The sequence below is a fragment of the Periplaneta americana genome, chromosome 5 (assembly GCF_040183065.1).
Source record: "Periplaneta americana isolate PAMFEO1 chromosome 5, P.americana_PAMFEO1_priV1, whole genome shotgun sequence".
Taxonomy (NCBI): domain Eukaryota; kingdom Metazoa; phylum Arthropoda; class Insecta; order Blattodea; family Blattidae; genus Periplaneta; species Periplaneta americana.
In genome coordinates, this window is record NC_091121.1 from 114,681,609 (window position 1) to 114,702,200 (window position 20,592).

The window sequence follows — 20,592 nt, forward strand, 5'->3', positions numbered from 1 at the left end:
GAAGAATGGGCCGGCCGACAATTTCTAAGTTCCAGAGACAACATTGCACATGCTCGTCTCGTCAAAGCTGTACTTCACTAGGTAACACATACTTAAACCATTTAAATTTGCTGCATTTTGTTTAAGAGTCTAAAATATGTAATAAAATCGAATGGCGGGTTGATTCTAGATATGTCAGGACCCTTGCAGAGTGAAAAAATAATAAAATTAATAAATACAAAATCAACCGGAGCGAATATGAACAGAAAAACCGCATATTATGCCGAACCGATATTAACAGTCACAGCAGCATTGGTCTATTAAACAAGTTGATAGTAGAGCTCAAGGTTCGAATCTCCCCCAATATATTTTTTTTTAATTACAAATTTGCCATCATGTGTGTCTCGCAAAGCTATAATTATGTGGCGATGTCTCTTAGAATATGCCCAAACTCTAATAAATAATAAACCTCCCTCTCTTTTTCAAGCAATACTACTAATCTGTTAATACAACGTTCTGTCTCGTCATTACGCTTGAAGATGGCACAGAAACAATAACTCATTGCCCTGGTTCGCATAGGTTATTCTGCATATGCTACTCTCCGACAGGACTTCAATTGGAGAAATGTCATTTTCTCCGACCAGGTAATTGTTTCCAATAGCATTCTGCATATGCTACTCTCCGACAGGACTTCGATTGGAGAAATGTCATTTTCTCAGACGAGGCAATTGTCCCCAATAGCAACAATAGTACTGCCCTAGTTTATTGTATCAATGGCCACCGATACAATGAACGCTTCGTGAGACAAATTAACAAGTCGAGTTGCGTGAGGGTCACGTGTTGGGGGTGGATGTCATACAATGGGGCAGGACTTCTGGAACACATCCACCGGTGGTTTACAGCAGAAGTCTACGAACACATTTTGGCAAATGTAATGATCCCTTCCGCCCAAAAACAATATCCAGAAGGAACACTTCTCTTCCAACAGGATAATCATTCGATACACATCGCCAACTGGATTCAAAGATGGTTTACGAGGAGGCATGATGTCGACCCAGTCGACTGGCCTCCAAATTCACAAGATATGAATCTGATTCAAAATTTGTGGGCTGCAGTCAAAAGGATCCTACGGTCTAATTGGGCAGAACAACCACCCGTTCGGACACCTAAGGAATTGTGGGATAGAGTTCTAGATGCATGGGAGGAGATGGCCAAGAATTTAGACCTGTTCCATAATCTTGTGGACTCCATGCCGCGCAGAATGAGGGCAGTTGCTGACGCAGGTGGTTTATGGACGAGATACTAGTCCCCACCAAAGGCCTTTTTTTGTTAATATATTAACAAATTGTTTGTTTTTGTTAATTTAATTATTTATTTGTGTTTGATATGCGTCAAGTTTTTTTAGGATGTGAAACAAGTATTTTTGTTTATACAGGCCAGGTATCATCTATTAATAGTCCACAGGTGATGGGCAATAATATTTTTACAAGGCAGGCATAACAAAGTTTGTTAACAAATGCCATTTCACATTTAAACTAATAAATTAAGTAAAAATTAAAATAAAAAAAATAGTAATTTTACCATATCGTGAGACGACCTCACAACCTCTTGTACGGATATCAGACTTCTTACCACTGGGCCACACACTGCTCGTAAGGTTTACTGCATTATAGATGGACGACTTTCAATGAAGAGACACCACAGCAATGTCTTGCAGTGGGTTACGTTTACACGAGTGAACCGCGCAACAGAACAGCATTTCTATCGACCAAGAGTCTGCCCATTCTTTTTGCCGCTAAGTTTACATAGTGCTTTGTGAACATTAGTTGAAATTAGGAGTACAATGTTGTTGTTCTGAATAATACAAGTGAATTGTCAATGTCGTTGTGTGGAGTGCAATAACGACTACTGTGTTGCTGTGTTGAGTGGAATATCCATTGTTGACGGGTGTGTGATTAAAGTTAAAAATAAAAGTCACACATTGTTGTAAAATAGTTACACTATAATAAATATCCGAACGCACCAAACAAATTTTTTCCAGTAAGTGAGCATCTACCTTAACACATTATATCCCAGCGTATGAAATATCATACGAGAAATACGTAATTTTGTTTATTCAATTAACAATGTAAATATTGTTTGTTATGAGGGTTTTGTCTGTTCTTATTATACAAGGATGTTTGAATTTACCACACAAAAAGTTTCACTGTTTGTGAAACTGTCTTTTGTCCTTTAGTACAGTAGACAACATTAGGATGCCTGTCAATGGAAACAAAAACGTACCAAGGTAAACAATTTTGGCTTTATTTTATATAATACTGCAATTTTCTTGCTTTCTTATGTAATAATATAAAGAATGAACTTTATTGATTCTATAATCCCATTATTGACAGATAGCTCCATTACATTGTTGTAGTAGGACAAGTTGAATTGTTGTGTATGATAAATCATACGTTGGAAGTAACGAGTTTCGTGTTGTTTTAGGGTTCTGGAAACCAGTGAAGATTTTTTTTTTTAATTTTTGTGGGTTATTTTACGACGTTTTATCAACATCTCCGGTTATTTAGCGTCTGAATGAGATGGTGATAATGCCAGTGAAATGAGTCCGGGATCCAGCACCGAATGTTACCCAGCATTTGCTCATATTGGGTTGAGGGAAAACCCCGGACAAAACCTCAACCAGGTAACTTGCCCCGACCGGGAATCGAACCCGGGTCACCTGGTTTCACGGCTAGACGCGCTAACCGTTACTCCACAGGTGTGTACACCAGTGAAGAAATATTTAGTGTATTAGAAGTATTTGGATGGGAATGATGAAGTAGCACAAGACGTAAGAAAAGTATCTCAGAATAATTGGTTCTTGTACCACCATGTGATTGTCTAGATAGCGACCAAGATGATGCTGGAAATGATCAGGAGGGGAGAAGCACATTTTCTAGAATTATGGAGAGATGTTCTGAGTCAGGAAATGGAGGTGCAATCTGTATTTGATAATTTTTCCAAGGTACTGAAATTTTGTACAGATAAAGAAGATTCACTTTCAGGTCATAATGAAACATAAGGAACAAAAAGTAAAATTAGTGTACACAAAAGACCTAAGAAAGTAAAAGTAGAGAAAATATACTGAAAAAAATTTGGATTCTAATAATAGTATTGCAAAAATACCTGATTACATTCCTACATACTGTATATAAGTAGTTTACACAATAAGGCCGCATCTATTGATATATTCAGACATATAATTGATGCAATTGTTGAACACATTGTTAGAGAAAGTGTAAAATATGCATCAAAAAAGGGTTTCGTGATCCAGTTCCCTCAGAAGATGTATACAAATACAAAGCGATTTTGCTTTTATCTGGATACTGAAAATTATGCATCGTCGTATGTAACTACTGGTAGAGACGACCTGACACCAACAATGCTCTTGCGAGCAATGCAATGTAAAGAAATTCCTTCGATCAGATACATAGATTTTTTCACTTGAACGATAACAATACCAGAAGACAAAATATATGATCCGACCATTTATTACACATCAAGTTGGAAGCCTCGTTGTCCCACTAGGGAATAAATTCTCTCTGGACAAAGCAATGGAACCATACTATGGGCATCACTCCATGAAACAATTTATTCGTGGAAATTCCATTCGGTATGGATACAAGTTGGTATCTTGTTCATCCACGGGTTACCTCGTTAGCTTTCAACCCTATACTGGTGCAAGTGATAGAGAAGAAGGCAAAACACTTGGAACTGCTATTACCGAAAGACTATATATTGAATTCCTTCCTCAGAAATGTACAGTTTATATTGACAATTACTTCAATTCTCTTCCTCTTCTCAAAACCTTGTCAGAAAATGGTATCAACTGCACAGGAAATGCACGTAATGATCGAGTGGAGAAAGCTCCATTACATGATATGAAGAGAGATCCCAGAGATTCATACCACGCACTACAAGATGACAGAAACTGGATAACACTTATCAAGTGGCATGGCAACAGTGTAGTTACTGTAGCTACCAACATATGCAATGACAATGTTCTGGGACTAGGAAAATGTTCTCGAGGGAGTAAAAATCAAAAGAAGTGTGGAAAGTATTCTAACTTTCTATGTGTGAGATGTAATGTTGGTTTACATCCAAAGAACAGTTTCCTGCAATACCATTTGCGATAACAATATATTTGCTAACACGAAACAGTGTCATTGTTTACAAAATGTATCAACTTATTATTGTCATTAGTACATATATAGTGTAACACACACAAAACATCACGTGCAGCAAATGTTTACTCATATGAACAGAAAATTTATTTGTACTACACACCAACGCCCAGAGTATGATTTTTCATACGGCTCAAAAAACACATGTAACTTACATTATTCTCAAAATAAAACCATTATATGTGATAAGTGATCTAAGGGCATACTAGAACTCAAATTTAGTACAAAAATTCAAAAATATTTTATTTCGGGATATAATGGGTTAATGTGTTATTTATCACAAATAATGTCAGGAAAAGATTTGAGATTACTGATAAAATTTATCAGCAGAGCATAGCAGAACGGTATTTATTAGGGCTATTTCACGAATAAAATGTCACTAAAACTAATATATCAACAAAATGCATTTACAAAATATTAATGTATAAAACCTTCACTCACAGTTATGAATGTGTAGTCAGCATCACGATATTATTTGGGACAATGAAACTGATAAAAACTTAATTATTCCAATTTGATTCACTCAATGATGCCATTGAGGGAAACAAAATAATGATTGTGTATTGATACAAATTGCACATTGTGCACTTATCTCTTTTTATCATAACTGTTAACAGTACATTTTGGTAATCTATAGTCATATTTTTGTTTACCTTTGGAACACATACTAATAAAATGAATTATTTATAACTTCTAGAGAGATAAAAAAAACTTCTACAGACAGTAATTAAATGAACAATTACATTAGTCAACAAATTTTATCTTTTTTCCAATAACTTAGATCAAAATACGTGATTAAGGGGTAACTTGAACTCATGAATTAGGAAAATGCATTCAAATACTCTATTGGGGTTGGTTGCATTTCTGAGTTATTGGTACGTCCCTCTAATAATATATTAATGTGCATATATTTAAAAATACCCATACCGATATGCAATTATCCCTAAAAAAAAGCATTTTATCGCACATATTAATGAAAAACAACAAATTAAATATGATTTTGATTTATAAGGCATGTAAAGATGTTCGAATGAATTGTAAGACCTCATACTCTAAAGTCAGAATTATGCTTCAATTGACTTTAGTTTGTAGGTCAAATCGGGAGTTTCCCTGTAGTGGAACCACTGCTGGCTTCACTGGTTCATCATAGCTGGGTCCAACATCCTTGGTAGCGTTTTGACATGAATACATGTTTAAAATCAAACTCACACATGGGGTACCAGAATGGAAATGGCGATGTTAACATTTGCAAGGTGAGCCATTCCAACACTACAACTTAGTGACTAATAGCATGATTGAAATAAATGTGGTCTTGTTTGATCGGGCATACAATTACGATACGAGCATGACTGAGTTGGTGCCACACAAGGTGTGGGTGAGGACCTGTGGCAACAGTTTTCAGCATAGATGAGAATTTCCAGGCTATAAATCTGACTGATATGCTAGTGCGCTGATTTCTGTGCCAAACAAAAGATCTCGTGGAGTTTATATGAATAGGTCTAGTTTAAATAGACACTGAATAGACAAATGTTTTTTTTTTCTCCCCAGTAAATCCTGAAATTTTTGTAAAGCAAAAGTAGCAAATGGTCACACAATCTTTAGGTTCTCACCAAATCATGGGAACTCCAAAAGACATTGCTGTCTTCTTTTCTTTTTGCCACTCAGATGAAATAACAAAGCAAGAATAACAACATATCTTGGGAGTCCGATGCCTATCCTGACCACCTAGCAGTCATGTCATGCTTGGCCATCGTGGCAGCTGCCACAGGTTTGCCACAAGCATGGGCCTCTAATGACCAAGTTGCTAGCACAGTGCTTTGGCAGGTGGAGACATACGAACTTCAAGTCCAAGAAATGGCTGTGTCTAAATCCATACACATGATCCATGCTGACCCCTACTTTGCATAGATTTTTTAATATAGAATGGGAAATCTGTTCTTATGTAGCCTTGTAGCAAATCATATAATATACAATGCTTAGTACGCAAATAGTACAATATAAAAAAATACAATATAAAACTACATTACAAGTTGAAACACCAGGTGGACTATGATGGAGAAGAATGAGTTGCTCTAGTAAAATGCCTAAAAGGGAATAAATATGGTGTACATAGTTCACTCATACTGTGTAATATTGCAATTATTTGTGTACGAAGTTAAATTCTATTTACTATACTTGCACAGTTTTAAAGCCCATGGAATTTGCTGGTAGTACATTAGGCTAAAGGAAACTAAAAATCTGTTTCATATAATCATAATTATGTAAAAAAAAAAAAGATGTACCAGTAATACAAGTAATATTAACTATAAGGAATAGCAAATTGTAGCCATCCATAACAAGCCAAGAAAAATTGTTTGATATCCCTAATTTCTGCCATGACATAAGATTTTTTTTTAGATATTTAAGGACACACTATTGGGTTATTTAGCAACCATGAGATTGGTGATAGCGAGATGAGGCCGAGGAATTGCCATAGGTTACCTAATAATGGTTGGCAAAAACCTCGGAACAAAACCCAACCAAATAATCAACCCATGTCCAAGCACACCTCCAAATCGGTAGGTAAGCGCCTCAGCCGACAGAGCTATGTGAGGTATGAATTTAACCAAATTTCATTTTACAATAGTGTGGACATAATTAACATTAATGAAGATGTATTTGATTCTGATAATATTAACGTTCACTATAATGTGTGAGGGTGTTTTTCTTTTGTTGCCCCAATGCGATGCTAATTCTTTAAAATATATATGAAATAAAATTGTAGTAAATACTAAATATCGCAAAATATATTAAAAGTTATTTAGTCATTAAGTGCACTGTGCATAATTTTTTTTGGAATCTTCATGCCAAAACATATCAATGGTTATTTAAGTTACTAAGTTATTTCGCGTCGATGAAATTGGTGATAGTGAGATGGTGTTTGGCGAGATGAGGTCGAGAATTCGTCACAGATTATCAGCAGATTGTCTTACAGTTGGGGAAAATCTTGGAAAACACCGATCAGCTAATGAGTCCAAGTGGGGATCGAACCTACGTTTGAGTGCAGCTCCGGCTAGTGATTTTAAAGGAGTGCAACCTCAAGGAAGGCCTATAAAAACCATGTTGTTGTTGTTTTCTAATGCCAGGTGTTTGACAATAGTCATTTGACCTCTTGCACTCCAATATTTTTCAAAGATATTATCATGACCAGCCAATGAAGCACAGATTTTGAGGTGTTCCGAATCCATTTCTTGGTTTGAGTTGCACAATGGGCAGTTAGGGGACTGATATATTCCAATTCTATACAGGAGTTTAGCCAAACAATCATGGCCTGTTGCCAATCTAAATGCAGCTACAGACGATTTTCGTGGTAAATCGGGAATTAACTGTGGATTTTGATGCAGAGAGTTCCATTTTTTCCCTTGGGATTGTGTTATCAAATTTTGTTGGTTGAAGTCTAAGTATGTAGATTTAATAAATCTCTTCACAGAGTAATATGTAGATTTAGTAACAGGTCTGTAAGTAGCAGTGCTGCCCTTCTTTGCTAAAGCATCCGCATTCTCGTTTCCCAGGATTCCACAATGGGATGGTATCCATTGGAATACAATTCTTTTATTGAGTGATATTAATTGAGAGAGCATTTTAGTTACTTCTGCTGTTTGAGATGAAGGTGTATGTTTAGAGACGATTGATAGAATAGCTGCTTTGGAGTCTGACAATATAACTGCATTCCTAAATTTATTGATGTGGCATAGAAGATTCCTGAGACATTCACTTATTGCAATGATTTCACTATCAAAACTTGTTGTTCCATATCCAAGTGATCTATAAAGTGAGAAGAGACAGCACGTAACACCTGCACCAGCACCTTGTTCTCTGGAGATCAAGGATCCATCGGTGTATAAATGAAGGCAGTTTTGTGGAGGGTACCTAATATTAATTGTCTCTAAAGACAATTGTTTCAGTATTTCAGTGTTTATAATATAACCAAAAAAACTTATTTCGTAAGATTTTTGTACTCATTCCTGCTGAAAAAGAAATATTTTTTTTCCTATTACTATTTTGTGGTGACAATTTTCAAGGCATTTGACCTTGGTCTATTAAATTACAGTACCGGTATGTGTGTTGTAACTTTTATTTTTCTTTCTGGATCAATAAAACTAAACGTATGGACTCTTGCTGGAATTTTCTAAATTAAATTTGCCTCTCAAGAGGTATTAAGTTAGCCAACCCTGCTCTACATTAATCTGGAGATATGGTTAAGGACAGATTCATTGCTATATCCTGCCAATTTGATAGGATCACCAAAACATTTTGAACTGCTCTCCATTTTTATTTTATGACTAATGTGATTAATCGATTCTTGCTCAGTGATTTATGGAAAAAAGGTTTGGAGACTGAGAGAACAAATGAACATGGAGATGATACAACGAAAATGATAAAAAAAAATAATACGATTTCAGCAATATACACCTATCATCCATTGAAATTCAAGATTTCTTTACATTTCATTGGTACAAAGTAGGATGTCACATAAGAACAATAATAATAGCAATACATTCTGAAGGTCTAAAGGTACTTCACTAACATTCTATTTAAGTGTAATACGAGGGTTTAATGTAATATCTCCACCTTCAAAACTCAACAAACAGCAGCTCTGACATGCAAACAGTGACATGTATTGGTTCTCCTCTAGCACCCCAGTTGACAGGAAGCTGTTTACAATAAATGGTTGTCTAACTATTCTGTGAAAAATCAAATCCTGTGTGTGATTCTCATCATTGTGATTTAAGGTACTGTTGACAACTTGAACAGCAGGTATCATTCTAGTGAAAATTCAATGAAGAATGCAAGCTATTTATAGTTGTGGTAACTATTGATAAATTGAATGAACAAATACGAACATGGTAAGGCAGGAACATTAGGCTTATGTGGCAGAGTTGGGAAATGTTGAGTTAGCAACCCATGAGTTTCAAAGGTAACATGTTAAATTAAAGACATATTGGTTATTAATGGAGAAAAGTTCTCTCCGGGTCTCCAGTTCTACACACTGGGCACTAACCACTGAGCTACACCAAGGCTCAATCCACAGCACCAGATCGAATCTTTCTCTCCCTTAGCAGCCTTACTTCATGTTCGACATATATTATATTGACATGTATATTAAGTCAACTGTCATCACACAAAGAGCATACTCATTTGAGTGACTTGGTGGCTGGGACTCCACAGTATATATGCACTGTTCGGCAAATGATCTTGTAAACATTAAGTTTTTGGTCCTATACAATCTTTACATCTATCATTCGCAACAGTGCATATATACTGTGGAATCCCAGCCACCAAGTCAAATGAGTGTGCTCCTTGTGTGATCACAGTAGACTTAATATACAGTGAAGCCTCAATTGTATGCAGTTTGATTTTAGGCAGTTCGATTCTAGAAGGGAGCACATCGACTCAGAGTTCAGCCACCTTACAGGGTCCACAAGAACAATATTCACTATTTCAGGTTATCATTGTATACCGTAATTTTACCAACAGAGAACCGAGGCAATTTCGTAAATTAGTTCGCAAGAATGTAACAAATAAGTATATTTTAAAGGAAATGAATTTATTCCAGTTGAATTTATCTGATAAATTTATCTGATAAATGGACGACTATTAAATTAAAACAAGAAAAAATTTTAAACTTTTGTGACATCTTTGTCATGAAAGAACTCTGCACTCTAGAGGATTAAAAACTACAAAAATAGAATGAAGTTCATTATTGCTTGTGCCACCGCATAAAATATACTTCCTTTATATATCACAGTACATACGGGTCCTTTTGAGAGAGCAAAGAAAAAGCAATCTCTCCATTGTTTATAGTGTTGGTCTCTGTTTTTCTATCCTTTTGAGAGAGCAAAGAAAAAGCATAATCTCTCCATTGTTTATAGTGTTGGTCCCTACTGTTTTTCTATTTTCAAGAATTGAACTGCAAATAGTATCAAAATCACTGTTGCCAGTAATACTCCTCTTCCACTTCACTAATGTACTCTGGTATGGACAGTTCTATACACACTTGCCACACTTTCACCTTTCTTTATTCTCTATCACAGCAAACTTAGTTTTCGAGTACAAATTTCTTTTTCTTTTTCTTTCAAGCGTGGTTGTGCTCAACACAAAACACCCGACTACTATCAAGAGACAACTGTACACAAATACCTTACCTTCGTTCACTCACTCCCCACTGCCTTATAAGGAAAGGATAAACAAGACATTTTCCCTGCCTACAACTGAGGCTTCAGTGTATGTCAATATACAGGGTGAACCATAAGTAATGTCATTAATTTCAAGGAGTTATTCTTTGAGTTATTTAAAATAAAAAAGCTTAATACAATTTTGCTCGTTTGTGCTTCCTTTTCGAAAAAAAAAAATTATTTTATATAAAACATTTCATACTTTATTTTGGGAAAGCTATTAAATTAATTCCCAATATGCTCAGTCAGTTTAAGAGAGGAGTGTATTATGATAAAAATTATTCAAATAATTTTAGTTGTCATTTAAATGTGCAGAAATTTGATCCAAACCAATGGAAGTTTTTGTTCCACAAAGGAATTTTAAATTCTGCTGTGCTGTAACAACACTGTAAAGCTGCCTGGGCAGATACAAGGAATTGATTTCTTGTATGTAAGTTTACCAATTACTACTATAAAAATTAAAGTGGCAGGTACTATTTTTATTTTAACAGACTGAAGAAAATGCTCGTAGTATGACAAAAAAAGATTTTTAAAATCATTAATTACATTTGTATAGTGTAAAATAAGCTTTTCTTATTGGTTTTATTGGCTATGTTCACCGAATATGTAATTAAAATTAAGTCGAAGAGTTTGAAAATAAAATTGTTTGTACATCATAAACAGTCTTTATCGTTAGTGAAAATCATGCTTAATATACCACACTGTCATATTAGTGCCGTAAAATATTATGACAACTGAAACGTCACGAATTCTGTTATGAAGACATAACTTGTATCATAAAGTTAACATTATGAAACGATTTGCCAATGCCATAATATTTAATATACCAAATTTGTCATTGCAACCTCTTTTTTCATAAACCATAATATCAAATTACACATTACAAATCTGATATTTCTTGATTAATATTCTTTTATAATACTGTCTTTCAAAAAAATAGTGTATGAAACTCATTTACAATGTTATACAATAATTATTACATTCGTAAAAGATATGAAACTCATTACATTCGTTTCATAACATTTACTCATGTAATAAACTAGCTTATATCATTATACACTTGTTTCATAACATTACTATTTTAATTCTGTTCGTTACTTCAACGTGAAATAAGCATATTGTATTTTTATTTTTTCCTTTAGAGATTTAAATGTTTTAAAATTTTGTTTTTATAACGTGATATATGCATCATTATTGTTAACGATTTCTAGAATATTCAATTGAAATGGGGTGTAGAAATTATTTCTTAATCTTATCCATTTAGTTTGAAAGAAGTGTGTCTTACTGCCTGTGTTCTATCAACATTTAATTAAAATTAGATTGCAGAGTTTATTTCAAATTATCCAAGATTTTAACTTGAAACAAGCAATGTTCATTCTCAGTTATCTAACACATTTTAAACAAAAATGAAATGGTATATCAACTGTAATATTTCTTATGAGTTTAAATGCAATGTACATGGCATGATGACACTTACCTACAACAACCCAGGTGGAGGGGTTTGTTCAGAGAAACAACCCAGCTGGTTGTAGGGGCGCTATGTTTCAAGTTCTCATAATTCATGCATTTTAAAATGCACGTTTTTTCTGGAAAACTATTCAAAATATAACAAAATGGTGTTTGGCTTTTTTATTCCTCTTTACTCAAGGAATCACCCACCAGAATTATTGATATTACTTATAGTTCACCCTGTAATGTCGAACATGGAGTAAGGTACTGAGGGAAAATACTAAAGGAGAGAGATTCAATCCAGCGCTGAGGATTGAGCTTCAGCATAACTCAGTGGTTAGTGTGTCCAGTGCATAAAATTGGGGACCTGAATTCGATTCCTGGCGGCAGAGCGAATTTTTCTCCATTAACAACCAATGGGGTAACCATAAAATTTCTGTAGGACCAAAAAATTAATCTTTATTTACAACTAGAAATAGCTGGTAGAAATGGCATTTCACAAGACATCAGAGTACTGCTTGCTTGGAAGATTAACTTTAACAGTTAAAAGACTAATAAACTTAAAATATGAAGGTATGAACAGCATACAATTTCCACGAAACTTCAAATAATAAAAAAATGGGAGTGTCTCAATGTGCAACAAAATATAATTCTTGAGTATTGAAGGAAAAGAGCAATTAAATCCATTAGATTACGCTCAGTGTATGACTACTTGCCACACCACTTCAGCAGATTTGGAATTACTTCACCACTTTGCCAATCGTGCAGTCTTCAGGAAGAAATGGTTGAGAGAATCATCTTGTCTTCTCTAATCCTAATGCGAGAGAAATATTGGAGACCAAGAAAGTTACGTAAAGTTCATGGAGTCATCACTTCCCATTCAAACCCCATAAAACAAGTCCTATTGAGTATTACAAAATTGCTATTAGAAGTAACAGGAAGTGAAATTGGCGTACTGATCCTTTAATATTAGTTATTATAATGTTGTTGCCTTCACTAAATTTTAAACGTTTCAATCATAAAAAGATAACTCAAGAACACAAACAAATACATGACCAAAATATAAGAGCAGTTTTAAAAGATTACTTTATTGTAATAGAAAATAATTAAGGCTGAAATTTCTATACATCGAAGATTGATACATGCCAACATAAAATGTAAATAAAGAAACAGAAGAAATTAACAATTAGAACATGAATTTTCATAGCAAGATATTTCTGCTGCATGCAATCCATTCGAACACTTCCAAAGTACAAACTTACCTGCATATGTGCCTGCTGTAGTGTGAGTGGCTGCAGTCTGATATGCAGTTTCGTACCCTGTACCAGCTCTCTGAGCAGTGTAAGTAGCTGCAGTGGCAGCTGTTGGAGTCACGGCATACCCAGTTTGTCCTGTCTGGTATGCTGCAGCCCCTGCAGTGCTGAAATATAAAAATTACTTTTTCAAACAGAAGTAATCCTAGCCTGTCATTCAGAAGGAATGTTTGAAATATTTTCTTTGCTGTAAGAAAGAACATAATGTTTCTAAAGTAAATCGAATCTTTCACAAATCATATTTTTCAGGCATTTCTGAAGTTGTAACTAAAAGAAAATATATCTATAGAAATATGTCGCAACCAATTTCGTAAACTTATGTTACAGTGAACAACACTGCTGAAAAGTTTCATATTCTCACATTCGAATCTATTCCGTTTCCAAATTACAAATCCAAAAATTTTAAATATATTTTATGTCGCCAAGCCCCATACAATAAACATGTTAATTTATTGTTAACTAAATCTTAAAACTTAATGGACCACTAAATCAATAGTGTTGCCTAAGTGACATTTAACGGACTGTTAGTTATCCATTTAACTCTGTATTTTGGGCAAGACGTTGCCATCTATAATTACATGAATTCCACGAGATAGCACCACCACAAATTCCAAATGAATGTAAATTGCCCATAAACCTAATCTTTGTTAGACTAAACCGACATAAATTAATATTGTCAAACATACTTTTCTCCCAGCGCGGTGTAAAGTAGGCCGCCTCCATGTGGCACACTCTGGATAGCGCAAAATGGCCTATAACACAAGTGGAAATGAGTCTTGTAACTATTCCGGAGTTAAAGTAGTCCCACAATTGAATCTCCGGGTTAGGACAACTACAAGAATTTTCTCGACTCTCCAACACACTGAAAATACTACAGTGGAACGTAGATGGGCTCTTACAGTAAAAAAAATAATCTGAACTGGCAAGAATGGTTCAGGATAAAGAAAAACAAGTTTTCGTCACTCAAGAGTTCAACCTATCAAACCACGTTATTATGTAATTCCAAACTATATCTTAAAGAAAGTAAGACAGATTGCTAGTAAACATGCTAAAATCCATGTATGGTAGAATGGACATTTTAATATAGATGGCAGAGTATATGGACATGGAACACCTGGCAAATTACGAATCTCCGGAGACTTCTGTGAATCATATGTCAAATATTGGGAAGCAAGAAGAAAGATAACTTCATTGTTAAATCCTGAATGGCACGCACGCACGCACACACACACACCCGCGCGCGCACACACACAAACTATTCGAAAATAAGTAGGGATATTGCAATATGGAATACTCCCAGGTAACATTTTCATATAAATTATGCAATATCATTTTCATAGCTATGAAAACAACAATGTTGCACAACAAGAATTTTAAACCTAATTAAATTATTTCGTAAATAATGAGTATGTGCTAACCATATTTTACATAAAGTTTTAATTTAATTTTCAATTGTGCTTTAACAACAAGATTGCCTTTCTCATCAATCTTCTTTGATTTAACATGCAGGAATCAGGTTGCAAATACAACTAGATTACAATAGCGACATGAACATCAGGTTGATATAAATTTGATGAGTACATCTAAAATACGAGGATACTTTCTCATTTTTGAGAGACAGGTTTGGTGATCAGAAAACCTGCCACTGGATCAAATCTTAAGACTATTGCTAGACAGGACCGTCACAACAATCAAGAAGACCCACATATATGCTAGAGTTATTTACAACAAGACCTTCAGAATGTCACTGGCCTTTCGGTTTCATATCAATCAAAAACAAGCTCTGGAAGAAAGTTTGACCTCCTACAGACCATTATAACACCTAGCACTTACACCAGCCCATCACTGAGCAAGATTAGCATGGCCTGAACTCCCTGGGAAAATGGTCTGTTTACTGAAAAGTCCAAATACTGCCTCTTGACAACAAATGTCAGAGAGTATACAAGTCTGCTGGTAATTGAAGTGATTTTCCAAACGGTGCGAAGTCATTTATGAAAGGTTTATTATTTTATAGGTTAACATAATTTCCCATACATCTATGTTCCAAACTGTGCTAAGTCATTGTGATGTGATATTAAAATGATTATTATGTGACACTGCCTACTCTCAGTTTTACATGTAATCCAAATGTTCAAATAAACATAGGCTACATAATTACTAAACAACATGTTTTCAAAGTGGGCATTGGTAATATTATAGATTCTGTTATTTGACACTTATGTAGCATCAGCTATAAACATATTTCTTTGTAATGTGATATTACATTGATTATTATGACATTGCCCACTTTCAGTTTTATATGTAATGCAAAAAGTTCAAATAAACATAGCCTACATAATTACTAAACAAGTGCACAACATTTTTTTCCCAAGACGTGTTTTTTGGGGTTATTTTACGACGCTGTATCAACATCTAGGTTATTTAGTGTCTGAATGATATGAAGGTGATAATGCCAGTGAAATGAGTCCAGGGTCCAGCACCGAAAGTTACCCAGCATTTGCTTCAAGACGTGTTACGTCAAGTGACTTAGCACATTTTGAAAGATTAAAATGTTTAGCAGCATTGTTACCTAACACAATATCAATTTCCAAAATTAAAATGTATCAAGAAAGCTCACTTTTCATAATCTTTTAACTGCCAAAGTCTCCTTTCAGTACCTTCAAGATATTTGCATTTACCAAAAATCATGTTTCCTGAAAAAGTAGCTTTTTTGACTTAGCACCATTTGAAAAGTCACTCTTCAATTATTGCATGTTGCAGCAATATGTCCAGCAAGTAGTTCCTTGTTATGGTGGAAATGATATAGTTTGAGCAGATGTGTCCTTAAGCTAGCGAATCAGACTTCATTCAATCAATGAAGCACTAAAGGTCAAGGTTTGCAGGGGAAATCACCAATGAGTACATTTCAGACAGGTGTGATGCTGCTGATCAAGAGAAATTCTTGATAATGCACGTGTATATTGAGCTGCAATAATCATGGAAGCCCAGAAAGACCTTCACGATCAATCATCTCCCACCTCGCTCCCCAGACTTTAAATACCATTGAACACGTCTGAGATATGCTTCAAAGATAACCTGACAACCATATAGCACACTCACATACTATCAGAGAAATTACAGACATGCATTCAATGAAATCCCACAAGACAATTGCAGCCATGATAATTGCAGCCAATGTCAGAGAGATGTCAGGTTGTTGTACAGGTTCGTAGAAATACAACTCAGTGCTAACGTTACAAACTTTCAAAATGCTTGTCAATTTTAGTCTTTGTGTAACTAAATTATTCTTATTTTTGTCACAAGGATTTCTTTTCTTTCTGTTTGGTGGTCTTAAGAACACACTAGAAAATACTGTAGAAAAACTTGTCAATTTCGTACCAATATTTAAGAATAAATGACAAATGAGTATTTTTATTGCAATATCCCTGTTCGTTTTTGAGTAGTTTTTATGGACGTTACAACTACAAACCTCGAATTTAATGATAGATGCCTACTTTTGCTTGGAAGAGCAAACAAACAGGTTATGTATTTTCATATTTCATATGAAATAAATACTACTGTTAACAGTTTCATTGTGTCTCAAAATGCCGATTTTACCATTAGTGCATAAGTTCAACTCTTTTTTTTTTTTGCAGCCACCTAATTATGTATTCAACCTACAGTAACACACCATTTCTCCAAGTAAAGTGGACAAAATGAAATGCCACTGCAGTTCAAGGCAACTAGTCAGCTGTGAGTCTGATCTCTCAGGTTTTAGCCTGTGTTTACCCTTGTAATAGATGCCTTTCTACTCCTCAGCTGCAGAAAGCATTTTTATTTGCAATATTTTCACAAAAAAAAAAATCTTTAAGAAAGTGTCCCTAAAAATTCCGTAGTCTACTTCCAGATTTTCTTGTGCCCAAAAAAAAAAAATATCCTGACGCACAAAAAATTTAACAAGTAAGGCTCCATACAAAACAGGAAGCTTCAAGTGAATAGATGGATCTTAACAGAGAGAACATTAGATGAAATAGGGTTTTGATTAGAACAAAGCCCTCGAAAATCCTTGTGCCAAGGAGCTCAGAAAATAGTGTCTGAAACTTCATTCAAGATACCAAAAGTTAAGACCATACAAAAAACCGTGTAGTGCTTTAGCTTGCAGAGGATGCCGCTAGGATAAAAGAAAACATCTAAGAATGGAAAGTTAAGTCAAAATAAACTACAGAAAATTTTTAAGTGTGAATGTGATCATGGCATCCGTTTCAGTAAAGTTTGGACATACAAACAATTGACTTGTTAATAAAATAACATTGGTTATATTAGTGATGGATATTATTTTGTACATGTAACATTATACTTAGGTCTACGTGATTATTCATATTGACAGTAATATTTTGTATATTTATGGTGATTTTGGTTTCCAAATTGGAATTAACATGTTAAAATTATTTTCGAACTGTATCTGTTGAAAAGAAGTCTCAGAATAAGTGAAACTAAACCAAACATAGGCTACCTAATTACCTGATTAGGTTGTGTAGAGCTTTGGATGATTCAAAAGAGCCTTGCTTAGATACCCTATAATTAGTAATTTGTTATGAAGGAGTTAAAAAGAAAAGTCAAAATTTACATACACAATGACACTTTCCCTTAGTAGTTAGTAATAATTCATTGTTTGAACCTAGCTAGGAAGGGAATTATTCCTCAGTTCTAATTTTATAAAATTATAAGTAATTAAGGTTTGGTGTAGGACTGTTTGTCTAGCTATGAAGTTAGGGATTTGTATTGCTGACTGCAAAAAAAAAAAAAAAAAAACCTTTATAAGAATAGAAGGTAAGAATTTTAACTCAAATGTGTTATTACAATCTATATCTTTTACAACAATATTAGGTAAGAATATTGTAATTTTATTCCAACGTAGCCTATTACAGGAACAGAAAGTTACCAGTATTAATGTAACTGCTACCAGTTAAGTCAGTTACCCAAAACTGTTGTTTATTTTTTAAAACAATGGGAATAATTAACACCATTATGAAATCTTCCCTAGTACAAAGGCATACTCAAATTCGCCTTTACAAGACCTTGGCGAGACGTGTACTTTGTTACGGCAGTGAGGCATGGACATTGAGGAAGAAAGACGAAAGCAGAATAACTGCTAATGAAATGAAATTTATGAGATATACAGCAGGATATACAAAATGGGATCACAAACGCAATGAAGATGTAATGGAAGAATTACAACTAAAACCTGTAATTAATCACGTAAAACATTATCAGAACAACTGGATAAGTCATCTGCATCACATGCATAGAGATAGAATCCCAAAAGTCATGCTCCACTATCGTCCAAACAGGAAGAGATCTCTCGGTCGTCAAAAGAAACGCTGGATTGAAAATTCAACTGTGAGATCGTTAACAGGCCATTTGGCCTAATACTTGAAGGGAAGAAGATATCACTGTAACACAAAGTAGTAAAATAGTAAATGGGAAAAGTTTGGTCTGAAAGTTACACATGTCTAAAGAGCTGATTGCTAAAATCAGCTGTTAGCTCCACCAATACTAGCAACATAGTTGCATTCATTGAGAACTACAATTTCCTGATTTGGATTTTTAGTACCAACATCGAAGGTTCTGACAAGAGCTGTCCCTACTGTCTTCCTTATACTGAGTTAATATAACATTTTTATTTTCTCTAAATCTGTAACTAATTTATTTGTCATACTCGTGTTCAGGAAGTTCGAATTATACAAAAATCATGTATTTACATGTCCAGCACAAAAATAAAGTTAAAATTTGTTGTCCAATGTAATCGACCACAATTGCCAGGCCCCCTAACAGCTAGTTCCAAATCTGTAGAACTATATTCATTGTCATTAATTTAACTATTTTACTTGAATGAAGAATGAATCAGTAAAATTATGATCTTACCCAATTTATTTTTACCTGTCACTTTTGCAGGATTTGTTTTCCTTTTAAATGATCAAGGGATGCTTGCTCCCAGTCCTGCACATGTTTAGTTTCTACTACCTGTATATTTCAGATCTGGTTTCTCTTTAAGTAGCCTACTCTACTTTTAATACTTTTAATTTTTAAATTTGATTTTCTATCAATGAGAAATCGAATTCCCCTTTCACATCTTATCACTGCAGTAGTTTTTCTCTTCTTCAATTTGGGCAACTGTGATTTATGCAAAATGTCATTGACATTTGAAACTTTTCCACTTTTCATGAAATTCATTTGAAAATGACTTCTACCACTGTGATAGATAAACCAACATTTACAATATATTCTTCCTCAAACTGAAATGAATCTTTGTTTGCATACTTACACACGATCTGTAAACACATAAGATAAAGCAATACCTACACAACATGAAGACAGGGCTCAAGAGAGAGGGGAAATTATTAATACCATACGATAAAGCAACATCTCCATAACACGAATGCATGGCTCAAGGGAGAGGGGAAATTATTAATACTAAATACAAGGGTCCCTCGCCGTGATGTCGTGGTCTAAGGCATCCTGCCTAGGACTCGCATTACAGAATGCACACTGGTTCAAGTCCTCATGGGGGAAGAAATATTCTCATGAAAATTCGGCCAGTGTATGGGACAGGTGCCCACCTAGCATCATGATGCACTTGGGGAGCTACAATAGGTAGTGAAATCCAGTTGCAAAAGCCAGCTATAATGGCTGGGGGGGGAGGGGGAGGAATCATCGTGCTAACCACATGATACCTTCATTCTGGTTGATTTGTCTACCTCTGCTTCGGCATGTGGACGAGAGGCCAGCAGCTGGCTGGTTGGTCTGGGCCCTTCATGGGCTGTAGCGCCACGGATTATTATTACCAAACACAAGGAAGAGGGAAATTATTATTAATACCAAACACACGAATCAAGGCTTGTAACTATTAAAGGCTCACATTTTTCGTGAGCCATATCTCGCGAGACATCTCACTTTTATTAGTATCACCCAATATCTAATCTTGAGTTAATAGAAGTTGCCCATTATTTTACAACCCTAACCATAACGCAAGGGTGGAGGGGGTGTTTTCACTAATGAATGCTCACGCTCAGTGGTCAGAGGAAAGAAATAGGCCTTCAATAAATTCACTGAAGGCTATACTGCAAATACAGTACAACATGAGGCATGTCAGCTACTCAGAGTTCCACAAAATGATTAAGGACAAAAATAGTTTGTCAGACTCTATGCAGCAATCACAGAAATATGATTGTTACAGCAGTACTAGGTCTAATGTTCCAACTTCAGACGTGAATATTGTAGTTTTTTTATACAGAGTCTCAGCAAATGTTCCAGACATTTCGCTGGCTAAATGTTACAAGGGTGTATGTAGTAATATTTCTGATATTGACATAGAACCTTGTAATATTGAGCCAGCGATTTGTCTGCTGACCAGCATCAGCCCTCCCCCCTTCA

At 34.9% G+C, this 20,592-nt stretch overlaps 1 protein-coding gene across 7 annotated transcripts in view; it reads right to left on the minus strand.

The window, feature by feature from the left end:
* The window catches only part of Zn72D (Zinc-finger protein 72D), a 140,225-nt gene that overhangs the window by 107,102 nt on the left and 12,531 nt on the right, over nucleotides 1-20,592 (minus strand). For 6 of the 7 annotated variants that reach the window (XR_011332181.1, XM_069826401.1, XM_069826403.1 and 3 more), the window contains exons 2-3: nucleotides 13,866-13,931; nucleotides 13,129-13,286 (exon numbers count right to left, since the gene is read on the minus strand). Coding sequence is in view for 6 of the 7 variants with exons in the window: in XM_069826401.1 (XP_069682502.1) it covers nucleotides 13,129-13,286; nucleotides 13,866-13,931 (224 nt within the window). In the remaining variant the exon portion in view is untranslated. The remainder of the gene's footprint in view (nucleotides 1-13,128; nucleotides 13,287-13,865; nucleotides 13,932-20,592) is intronic. The other variant, XM_069826404.1, reaches the window with a different exon arrangement.